The sequence below is a fragment of the Pelophylax lessonae genome (genome assembly GCF_965119305.1).
Source record: "Pelophylax lessonae genome assembly, chromosome: 3".
NCBI classification, from domain to species: Eukaryota; Metazoa; Chordata; class Amphibia; order Anura; family Ranidae; genus Pelophylax; species Pelophylax lessonae.
Window position 1 is genome coordinate 449083698 of NC_138770.1, and position 12514 is coordinate 449096211.

The 12514-nt window shown below is 40.5% G+C and overlaps 1 protein-coding gene across 1 annotated transcript in view; it reads right to left on the reverse strand.

The window, feature by feature from the left end:
- The window catches only part of EZR (ezrin), a 144591-nt gene that overhangs the window by 59011 nt on the left and 73066 nt on the right, over positions 1-12514 (reverse strand). Inside the window, exon 3 of the mRNA XM_082249572.1 lies at positions 7172-7267. Coding sequence (XP_082105698.1) covers positions 7172-7267 — 96 coding nt within the window. The remainder of the gene's footprint in view (positions 1-7171; positions 7268-12514) is intronic.

Sequence of the window (12514 nt, forward strand, 5' to 3'; positions counted from 1 at the left end):
TCATAGCTACCTTGTCTGATAAAAGCATTCAACTTAGACATCTGATATGGGATAGATGGCTATCCTAATATTTCATTCTGTAAAAAAGGAAGCTCTTTCAGCACAGCTGAAAATGAATAGTGCTATTGCTGTGAAAAGGACACTGGAGCTCCATCTGCTGGCTGGCTACAAGATGTTGTGCTATTAATATGCAATATTTACTAGACTAAAATATTGTTTTAAACCTGACCATATCACATAAGATAGGGAAAGTAAACATCCACTATAAATTCTCTTTAAACAGTTTGCATCATTTATGCACTTTGAGACTTAAGCCAGCCATACATGGATGAAAATTTGGCCGGTTCAGCAGGGATTGGCTGACTTTCGATCCATTAAGTAGAAACAAGAAGGGTTTAAGGCCTTAAATCAGGAAGAGAATTTCCCATATAGCATTCCCAATATTTAAATCACCAGTGTGGTGTAGTCACTATAGCCAAACAACACATAAAGAAAAAGTGATCCCTGTTAACAAGAGACAGGGAGGAAAAGTGGCTATTTCTATGACCAAAAAAAAAAAGAAATAGCATATTGGGTGGTAAACAAAAGTAGAATTTACTTATTTTATTTCATATCAAAAATTACCCCCAATTAAAAATAGAGGGTATCAAAGACGCCCAGAATGGGAAAATACTCCAATCTACAATAACAGTACATGTCATACATGCTTACAAGTAAGAAAACAAGACCAACTTAAAACAATAACAACAAAAAGCATCCGGACGCCAAGTATTTCACCACACAGGGTTCTATCATGGTTAACCGCCGTATATAGATTACCAATGAAACAATTCTTTGTAGGTTTTGGAAAGAAGGTGTCTACAGATGTTAACAGCTTCTCATTGAGCAAAAGACCGCATGATCCAGTTCCAACATATCTGAGTCTCTAGTATAAGTTTGGCTGATTAGGTTAGAGTTAACCGTGCGGTACAGTGTTGTTTGGCTTATGATAGGAAGACACACTTGAGCTCTGCAGGTTATTTTAGGATTTTACATATCACCTGGGAACCAGTGATTTTTGGCCACATTGGAGATCCTTGTAACAGTGCAGTGAGTGTGTATAATTGCAGTCTCTGGTATGCAGCTGACACACTTCACAAGAAGACTGTTTATGCTATACAAGGGTCTTGGATTCAACTGGAGATCATGTTGTGTGGATAATGCACCAGTCAGACATGGGCCCAATACCTTAGTACAGCATGAGGGGTGTACAAACACAACCAGTCTTGGTTGGGATATCATGCATACTTTACCTCTGCTCAGTGCACGCTTCCAGATGGTCCCAAATGTGGCATGTCTGATCCATGTGAGCTCATTATCCAACTGGTCCAGTACGGTAGTCCAGTGCATACAAATGCTGACGTTTCAGGAGAATCCACTCACCAGCTTGTTGGTCCTCTCCACTCAGCTCCCTAACCCTGCAGCTTATGCCTCGAGTGGCATCACGTGACACTGATGACATCAACATGTTTCCCAATAATGTAGCGTAGCTTCGACGTGTTTTGTTTCATGGTCGTCATGTTTTGTTACATGTAAGCATGTATGACATGCACTGTAAATGTGGATTAGAGTATTTTCTAAGTCTGGGTCTTTGATACCCTGTATTTTTAATTGGAGGCAATTTTTGATATGAAATAAATTAAATAAATGATACTTTTTTTTTTTTACCACCCAATATGCTATATTTTTTGTCAAAGAAATATCCAATTTTCCTCCCTGTTTCTTGTTACAGGGACTACTTTTTCTCTTAGACTTTTGATCCATGTATGGCAGGGGTGGGGAACCTACGGTTCGGGGGCCATATGCGCCCCCCGAAGTCATCTGGTCTGGCCCCTCATGCAGCTTAGTCTGTGTCTCTTAGCTGATCTGTCAGAACGGAGCCGATGCTTCCTGTATAGTTCCTGCTCCGTTATGACAGTCTGAGTGAGTCACAGGGGGAGTGATATCAAATGCACTCCTCCTGTGACCCATACAGGAAACATCACTCTTCCTCCAGCATGGCGCTGCTACACTTCTCCTAGCCAGCATTTCCTGCCAGCAGCACACACAGAAGTACCAGCCAGAACCAGCAGTACCAGCCAGAGCCAGCATTACCAGCCAGCCAGAGCCAGCAGTACTCACAGCAGTACACACAGCAGCACCAGCCAGAACCAGCAGTACCCACAGCAGAACCAGCAGTACCAGCCAGAGCCAGCAGTACCAGCCAGAGTCAGCAGTACCTACAACAGTACCAGCCAGCAGTACCTACAGCACAGTACCAGCCAGCAGTACCAGCCTGAGCCAGCAGTATCCACAGCAATACCAGCCAGCAGTACAAGCCAGCAGTACCAGCCTGAGCCAGCAGTACCCACAGCAGTACCCGCCAGAGCCAGCAGTACCAGCCAGCAGTACCCACAGCACAGTACCAGCCTGAGCCAGCAGTACCCACAGCAGTACCAGCCAGCAGTACCTACAGCACTGTACAGGAGTCAGCAGTACCCATAACAGTACCAGCCTGAGCCAGCAGTACCCACAGCAGTACCCACAGCAGTATCAGCCAGCAGTACCCACAGCAGTACCAGCCAGCAGTACTCACAGCACAGTACAAGCCAGCAGTACCAGCCTGAGCCAGCAGTACCCACAGCAGTACCAGCCAGCTATACCCACCAGCAGTACCTGCTAGCAGTTCTTTTCAAAACTTACCACCACAAAAAAAGTCGACTGCGCTCAAGACTGACCGACGCAAACCTGGAAAACCTGTTGCGAGTAGCAACATCATCAATACCAGCTAACATCACACAAATCACGAAAGAGAAGCAGTTGCAGCCATCCCATTAGGGGTGAGTTAATTAAATGTTTGACCAAATATAACAGGCTCATTTTTAAAGGTGATAATTTTGTACGGCCCCCGAATGGTTTTATAAATACCCAAATGGCCCTTGGCAGAAAAAAGGTTCCCCACCCCTGATGTATGGGCACCCTGGTTTTACACAAGTCAATCTATCAAGCATGGGCAGAAGACTGGAGTGAGGTAAGTATAAAGCCTAACATTTATTTTTTTTTTTTTTACTGGTACATCTTACACCTACTAATAGTACATTGTTTGTGAAGAGAAAATGGGCCCAGGCAGAATAAGCAGACCTTTCATTTAAGTACAAGGTCCGCTTTAATAAATAAATTTGCTAACAGGCATCCCACTTACAGGTTAGACATTAGGTGTAAACATTAACAGCCTGAGTACTTTAAGCAGAAAACGTTTGAGCTCTAGTAACTTCTTTAGTTAATATTGCTGTCAAAAAATCAAAGTTGGGTAGATCACAAAGCAAATAATGTGTTACTGTATAAAATTATACAATACTATTTAAATCTGCAAGCGAAGTATGAAATAGCAAAATGTGACAAACCGTAAAGCCTTGTACACAGGATGAGAATATCGGACAAATGATCGTCCGTTTTTCTTTTTGCATGCTAGTCTCAAATCAAAAATGAAGAGGTTACTAAACTTACGAAAATTCTCGCACAACAGAATACAACTCCCGAAGTGATGTAATGTGCTGTTTTGTACTGTAATGATTTTTTAGTTTCCGAGCATGTGTGGTCTTGCTCTTTTGATTTTCGTTTCAGACAAATACTGTACTAAGTAAATGAAAATCGTTTGTTCTAGTACCGCTCAAGAACATTTTTTTGGTCCCTTCGGATACTTTTGGATGTACTGTCGTGATCAAAAGCTGTGTACTAACGATCAGATTATCGTATCATTGATTCGAAAGTGGTATTTTTCATTTGACTTTCTGATCCTGTGTACTAGGCTTAAAAGGGGTGCAAACTGGCAGCAAATGCAACACACATATAGGTAGCCACAAACTCAATTAAAAGTCACCCATAAAATTAAAGTAAATTTATACCACCTAATTTTTTTTAAACAGTAAAGGGCTGGGTTACACAAAATGAATATTTATGCATTGATTAATCCTGTTTTTGAAGTTGAAAGTTCACTTATGTACAGCGTATGTAATGTCTTTGCCAAAATTAAATTTGCCACGTTTCAAATCCAGTCTTTAAGTTCACCCCTTAGACATCATCAGAGATGTCTGAGAGATAGAGGTGTATTATTCCCCTGCTAAAAAAGGATAAGAACTGTTTAGCCAGAGTCAGGCCTTCAACTCTTGTGGGCAGAGATCACATGACCAATGCCCTGGCTTATAAAACATCCAACTCCCCAAAACGATGTTGCCTTATTTTAATACTATAAACGTACAAGCCTTATATAAATCCTGTATAAGGATATCTTCATAAAAAAAGTAGCAGAGCGTTTTATCAACTTACAGTAATTGAGCTATAAAATTTGGAGGCAATAAAAATGTCTGTGTTGCCCACAACAATCTACAACTGTCATCTGTATAAAAGATATTGAAAATGACAGTAATATCTGGTTGCTATGGTCCAAATGTACACTTCCTCTAGCTGTTCCATATCTACTACATTTTTTCTTCTATCATATGTGTCTTGAGACTGCTGTCTACATAGGAGGCAATAATGATGTGTGCTGATGCATTTATTATTGTGATTTAAACATTTTTTAATCCTGGGAAGTGTGACATCTGCTATTTAAAAATGTGTTGTTGTATTGTTTTCTTTCTAGGATAGCTCATCTGATTTTCAGCATAATTGTATAGAGTAAAATACCCAGTAAGTGCATTATAAAACACGGAAAAAATGAGTCATATTTGCTGGCCTCATCAGCTACAGTGCTGTAAAAAAAATAATTGTAATTTCTGGATAGTCGGGTGTGAAGTGAAATAAAATCCAACATTTTACAGTTGTTCACTGGACAAAAGGTGATGGAAAATCTTTCAATGGGGGCACCTGTCTAAGATGTTAATTTTGCCTCAAAATGTCCTCGACGGTGCACAAAATAATAGTAGAGGTAGAAACCCTTCACTATTCTATCCAAAACGTAAAAAAAAAAAAAGCTTTATATATATATATATATATATATATATATATTTATTAAGAAATACAACAGTACTTAGTTGGGAAATTAATAAAAACATTTGTGACATGACTGATAGTGTCTGTAGTCATGTGAACTGTTGACTGGTATCTACAAGTTTTACCTTGATGGTAAGACTAAACCCTTTGTTGGCCCTAAGACACAGCATTTTTTGTCAGAGGACTGTAAGCATACACTGAGACACCTTTTAATGCCCAATTCCAGGAATTAGGCAAAATCAAACTGCTCATTAAGGGTGGGTACACCCTTGTGCGGTGCAGGCCACTGCATGTAATTCAGATAGGAATTGCACTGCATTCCTATTCAAATCACATGTGATTCTTTTCAGTGCAATTTGAGCCTATTCATTTTGTATGGGCTCAATTGGCACCACACGAAAAAGGTGCAGGCATCTTTTTTTGCCGCACTGGAATTGCATTGCATAGGTGTGAACAAACATGTGATTCAATTCTTGCAACTGCACTGTGTTTTGCGAACAGTTTTGGGATGTCATTAATTTAACATTGGCACCAGTGGCAGATCTTATGAACAGAGTGTGATTTCAATGTGGTGCGAGAAAAACTCAAGATTAGCTGCATTTTCTGCACCGTATATATGTGAACCAGGGGTAAGTCTAGGGATGCAGGAATAAGGAGTAATATTTAGCTTAGTCCACATTCCCGCAAGCTGCGTCCATGCTGTGAGACCAGTCTCCAAAGCCTCAACTGCAAGCTGTAGTTGATAGCTTCCTTCTCATATACAATGCAGAGTGAATAGCCCTGGGATGTATATAATGACAGAAATGTACTGCCCACTAACTAAAGCTTTGGGGAGAAGATGAGAGCACAGGGGCCTCTCCTGTGGAATGAGGAGGTTTAGGTAAGAAATACAGTTTCTTCTGATACCAACTAGAAATAAGTGCAGGGGAGCCCCATTGAAAGGGTAAATTTTGTCCAGTTTCTGGAGCTGAAGTTTAAGTTTATACCTGTGCAAAGAAGTAAAAACTTTACTTCCTGTAAAGCCCAAATGTAATTTCAGCTTAAAACAGTTGAATACATTTCAGGTGCATCAAAACAAAAGGTGTACAAAGTATTATTTTGTTTTCTTTAAAAAACAGGCACAACCTGAGTAGAAAAGAATGCCCCCTATGAAAGCATACTGCGGAGAAGATACCTTGCTCACTACATGCAGTTTTTAATTATATTCAGTAAAGGTAACACTTAATATTTTACATTTTTTCAGAGGAGGCTGGGGCAAGTAAGGCTACATACAAGTGGGCGCATTTGCCTGTGCAGTACATATTTTTTGGTGCCCGGGATGTCCTGAAGCTGCGTTTAGTTCCCCATAGACATGAATGGGCGAAGGCAGCTGCTATTTGTGTAGAGCAGCACATGCGCACAAGCGTTATGTTGCAATTGCAGGTAGTGTGCGTTCAGTGCATTGCAACTGTGCGTGTGTGCAACTCTACGCAAAAAGTTGTACACAGTCACCTTCACCCAATCATGTCTTTGGGCAGCTGTATGCAGCTCCAGAACACTTCAGGCACCTTTTTACGCTGCATGGGAGAATGCATCCATGTGCATGTAACCTTACTTGTCGCCCCAGCCTCTTCTCATAAAATTCCAATATTATGTGTTACCCTTAATAAATATAATTCTTCTTTACAAAAAAATAAATAAAAAATACATGCAACCTACAGGCTCTGAGTACTTCCTGCTATGCTCTGAAAAATCTGCTTCAGGGAGAAAGACTGCTCTTTCAAGCCAATACAAAGTGGTTTCCCTTCTCCAATCAGTTCTTTCTTATGGTGGTCTGGAGCAAATTGTTTTACAGGAGATATGGAGACTAATATAGAGCCAGGCTATGCTGCTGGGAACAAGACACAGCTTCAGTAAAAGTAAACTATAATGGCAACATGGCCTGCATAGGACAAAGGCAAATGTGTTATCATTAGTGGAAATGGAGTTATATCTAGCTTCCACTATACCCTAAACCAGTTAGCACTGCAATAATATAAGCTGCTCTTTGAGAAAACACTTTTTGTAACACATTGTTTGCACTGGTTAAATAGTTACAGTGCGATTTACAAGTGAGGAACCATCAGCCATCTCTAGAATTTAGATATGACTTCTGGACTCTACTACTGAATGGCAAACTTACCTTTTTATCAAGTTTCAACCAAGTATGGAAACCCTTAGTATCCATGTATTGCAGTCCAAAGTACCACACCTCACGCAGTCCCACTGTTTTGACCACCTAAAATCACAAAGTACTTGTTAATAATTGACAGAAGTATGCAAAGACTTGCAAAGCAAAAAAGAAAAAAAATCTAGCTTTTAGTAAAAGGTATCAATTATTAATCTCTTACTCATGACAGACAGTACAAATGTTGACTATTCTGAACATTTTTCTAACAAAAATAAATCATCAGTACTAAGGGACGATTCCGTCACCAAGGTTTCTGGTGCTATTCTTTTGGGCACAAGAACTATTCAGAGCAGAGGATTCCAGACCAGTGAGACTAACTAATGCAAATAAGAAGATAAAGTAAATGTGCAGCTAAAACTTTTTTTTTTTTTTTCCCGGTTTTGGTTAGGGAAGTGAATGAAAAAAAAAAGCTCTGTCGCATTTTATTGCTTTCTATGTTCCTCTCCTTCCAAGGTAGAAACCCTCTCTAAATCCAAAATATAGGACTCACCAGAACAGTGAATGAGGGTAAAACATCCAAAGTGATCACCCGTTTTAATGACAAGCAAGGGCTCATCCACATGGGGGCCCAGGCCTGGACACCCATGCAGAGGGCTATACTGTATTTATCTGCACAGGCACATATAGACAGCCTGTTAAAATGAAAGACTGACGGCTACGCACATCCTCACTAACTTTCATGTCCTTGGCTGTACATCCGTATAGGTCCAATGCACAGCTCTAAACACAGTCTGTCTGTGTTCAAACCTATGCATCAATCCAGTGTGGGTGTAGAGATCCTAGTGCCCGTGTGAACAAACTCTAAGAGGGAATTCCACTCAATTTGTAAAGATTCCTTTAAACTGCCCTTTGCATCTCCAGGCAATTTCCCCAATGGGACACAGACAGCAAAAAATGAATTGACGGGGTTTTTAAACCTTCTTTACTCTATCCGATATACTAAAAAAGTATTAGCTAACTAAGGGAGGAGGAGAGATAGCTGGAGTGAAATCTTGGCTGCACACAGAATGATTTGCAAATGAATAGGGTTGAAAATTGAACCCAATGAGGCAAAAGATCTAATTTGCTAAGGTGTGAAGTGCATCAGAATCAGCACCTAGCGGAACCCACACCAGCCCTTCTTACATAGTGGTGAAACTCCAAAGTTTATCAAGAGAGCGGGGAGACGAGAGTCTGGCTGAATACTGGGACCGTCTTGAAAGCTATCACTCACCTATGCTAGACCCCAAGGGGTCATCTGGTAAGTGAGTGGGGTACCTGGTGATGGATTCCTTTTCCTTCCCTTATTTGAATGAAGGACGCAATTTTTTCTGAACACCAAGCACTGCAATCACCTTGATTTATTTGCTGCACATTTGCACTTGCACTTTCAAGTTTAAGGACTATAATCTGCATTTGTATTTATTTATTTATTTATTCATAGTTGCACAGTCACTTTATGTAATCACTTGGGGCAACCCATAACTTATCATTACTGAAAGTGGTTTTATATATTGAATTGCACAGATAATATTGGGCGCTGTCTCCCTTTGTTTCACGCTTCACAAACACATTGTTGTTTTCTTGACTAGCAGCTCAATCTTCTGAATTTAATCTTTTTTATAATTAACCTTCATTAATTTTATTAATTTTGACACCCTTTCATCCTAGGCGCGATCACGTGAGTGACAATAGTCACCACACCCCCCTTTTTTTCAAAAAATAAATTGACGGGGTTTTTAAACCTTCTTTACTCTATCCGATATACTAAAACAGTATTAGCTATACATTCACTACAAACTTAGATTAGATATAGTTAGGGGTTATAAGGATGGTTAGTGTTAGGTTCAAGGGTGGGTTAGTGTTAAGGGGGCCTTAGGTTAGGGCATCATTCTATTTGCCAGAAGCTCTGCACTCAGAACTACCACCATTGTATCACCACACTGTTACACCATAAGCAAAACCCACTGAAAAACTGCATACTTGACCCAAGAGTTTTTTTTTAAAATGAACCCTGTAAATATCTTTTTCAGAGCTCTTCAGGTCGGTCACGTGACTCCCAGCGGCTCTCCTACTCCTATCAAGGGCTACAGCGGAAGGGGCGGAGCAGCCAGCATGGCGTTCACGTGACCTACCCAGCTGACTTCAGAGGGAGATCTCGGCCCCTCCCACTGTAGACATGGATCAGAGTAGGAGAGCAGCCAGGAGTCACGTGACTAGCCTGAAGATCTCTGGAAAAGAAGGTAGTTAGAGGCTTTGTTTTAAAGAAAACACTGTGTGTTATGGCTGGATTTAAGAGAGGGGCTGGCAGTGAATTTATTTGTTAAGGTTACAAAAACACTTTACAGGTCAATACATTTTATGCAGGATCTGAAAAAAAATGTATATACTAGTATCAGTGGCGGTGTGTTTTGGGAAGGATAAAAAAGGCAAAATGCACACCAAAGTTTCTGGGTTGCACTATGGGTACAAACAACATACACATACTGTATGTGGTAATGCTGCGATTGTCAGGAGTAGAAGAATTTATTTTAGGTTGTGACAGCAAGAAATATACAGCTAAATTTACAACAATGAAAATTGTTTACTATTTTCGGCCAGAGGTATCTGTTTCTATTTACTACCAAAAGAAAGCCCAATTTATCTGGAAAAAAACAAGGTATAATTCACCTGGATTACATATAGTAGTTGCGATGGTATGTACAGTTTTACTAACACATGTTAAAATTACAGAATTTTTGATTTAAATACTGAAAGTTTTGAATAAAAAAAAACATTATGATGAAACCTCTGATTTGAAATATATTAAAATTAATTAGCACACACACACCTACCAGATCAACACTGGCTACAAAGTATTATATGAATATCATACTAAAATGTAAAAGTATGTTTTAAAGGGACAACGATGCATTTCAGACATTATGACAATACAAATAGTATCTGTTTACTGATGGCCTTTAATGTTTTGAGCAGACAGCATGCAGACAGATGTATATTCCTATGTGTGTAAATGTAAATGTACTGTGTATATAATTATCAGTTTTTATACTGTGTAAACTTGTTACACAGGATGGCAGCTGCTAAATTAATGAAGCAGACTTAGTGACTAGAAGCCTCAGGGGATTTAATCACAATGCAGCTACTGGAACATGCAGGTGGCCATACATCCCTCAAATATTAATAAGAAAGTAGAGGGAAAGGCATGCATTTAGCAATTACAGTGAAGCAATTGGATACCATTTAGCTTTACTCAATAGATATATATTTGGGAACAGGCAAGAGTTTTAATGCAGAAGAGACACATGTTTCTTCTGGCCTAAATTATTCTTACCTGCTTGTTCACAATGTACACTGAGCTATACTGTAAATGCCAAGATAAATGAACTTGTGTGCATGTGTAGGAGTGACAACACCCCGGCCTGGCCAATTAAAATGGCCGAAGACTGGAAGCTGGAAAAAGATTGGCCGAAGATGACAGCAGTTGGAAAGGGTGCTCATGGACCTTACATTGCTGCAATATAGTTCCGGTTTAATCACTATCACAAAATCATGACAACTAAATTTAAACATATTATCTATTTGAAGTGATTTATAATCAACCTAACAACAAATATTTTATTTTTGTAGAAATAAAAAAGTTATATGGTACTTTTGGGCCCCTTGCCCATGGGACCATCTAACTGCAGTGTGTCCCTCCTGGTACTTTAGTGTCCAGGAGGAACGGGTGCAGCGTCTGTGGCAGGCAGTGGCCTAATGAGGCTGAACACTGTACTACTGTAAGGCTCGGTTCACATAAGTGCGATGGCAGACATGATTGATTCGGAGCGCACTGCTCTGAAAATCACATGCGATGTCTGTGCGATGCAAATTCAGCCATACAGATAGTATGGCTGAATTCGCATCTGATTTGGCACAAACATGCAAAGGACCCTTTTTTGGGTCCGCACCAGAATTGGATCGCATGCTGGTTCACACTTATGCGATCCAATTCACGTCCGAATGTCAGTTCGCACTGCAATATGTGAACTGATTTGGGGGTGTCATTAACTTTGAATTGACACCCCCAGTAGATTTGCAGGGTTCCCGCATCGCATAATATGAACCGGGACTAAGTGGTACAGGCATTTAGGACAAGCGCTTAATTTATAAAATAAGGTCTGCAGGTATCGACAGCAGGGTTTGCTCTTGGATACGGAACTGGCTAAAAGGCCGTGTCCAAAGGGTGGTAATAAACACCGCATACTCAGACTGGTCTGAGGTGGTAAGCGGGGTCCCCCAAGGCTCAGTCTTGGGGCCGACCTTGTTCAATTTATTCATAAACAGCTTTGAGGACGGGATCAGTAGTTCGTTATCAGTTTTTGCAGATGACACAAAATTGGCCAGGGCAATAACTACACAGCATGAAGCAGATATCCTACAGAATGACCTGGACAAAATTACGGAGTGGGCAACGACATGGCAAATGAGGTTTAACGTGGAGAAGTGTAAGGTTTTGCACTTGGGGACTAAAAACATAAAAACACAATACACTTTAGGGGGGGAACCCTTGGGGGAATCAAAAATGGAGAAGGATCTGGGAGTCTTGGTTGATGATAGATTAGGCAACAGCATGCAATGTCAAGCGGCAGCTTCCAAAGCCAACAGAATATTAGCATGCATAAAGAAAGGGATGTATTCCAGAGATAAGACTATAATCCTTCCACTTTATAAAACTCTGGTCCGACCGCATCTGGAGTATTCTGTCCAGTTCTGGTCGCCAGTCCTCAGGAGGGATGTGTTGGAGCTGGAGAAAGTCCAGAGAAGGGCAACTAAACTAATTAGGGGATTGGAGGACCTTGATTATGAGGAGCGTCTGCAATCGCTTGATTTATTCTCCCTGGAGAAGAGACGTCTGAGAGGGGACATGATAGCAATTTATAAATATCTTAATGGGGATCTCAGCTTAGAAAAAAAGCTGTTCATTCGAAGGAATTGCATGAGGACTCGAGAACATACAATGCGATTAGAGGAGAAGCGTTTTAACCTCAGGCAACGTGGGGGGTTCTTTACTGTTAGGGCTACAAGATTGTGGAATTGTCTACCACAAGAGGTGGTTTCTGCAGGTAGTATGGTGACTTTCAAAAGACTCTTAGACTTGCATCTCAAGGATCAGGAGATTAAAGGCTAGGTTAGATGATTACAGTCACACACACCTACACAGGTTGAACTGGATGGACTATTGTCTTTATTCAACCTCACCTACTATGTAACTATGTAACATTAAGGGATGAGACTGAGGATGAGGACATGGCAGAATACCTGTGTTTTGGAACC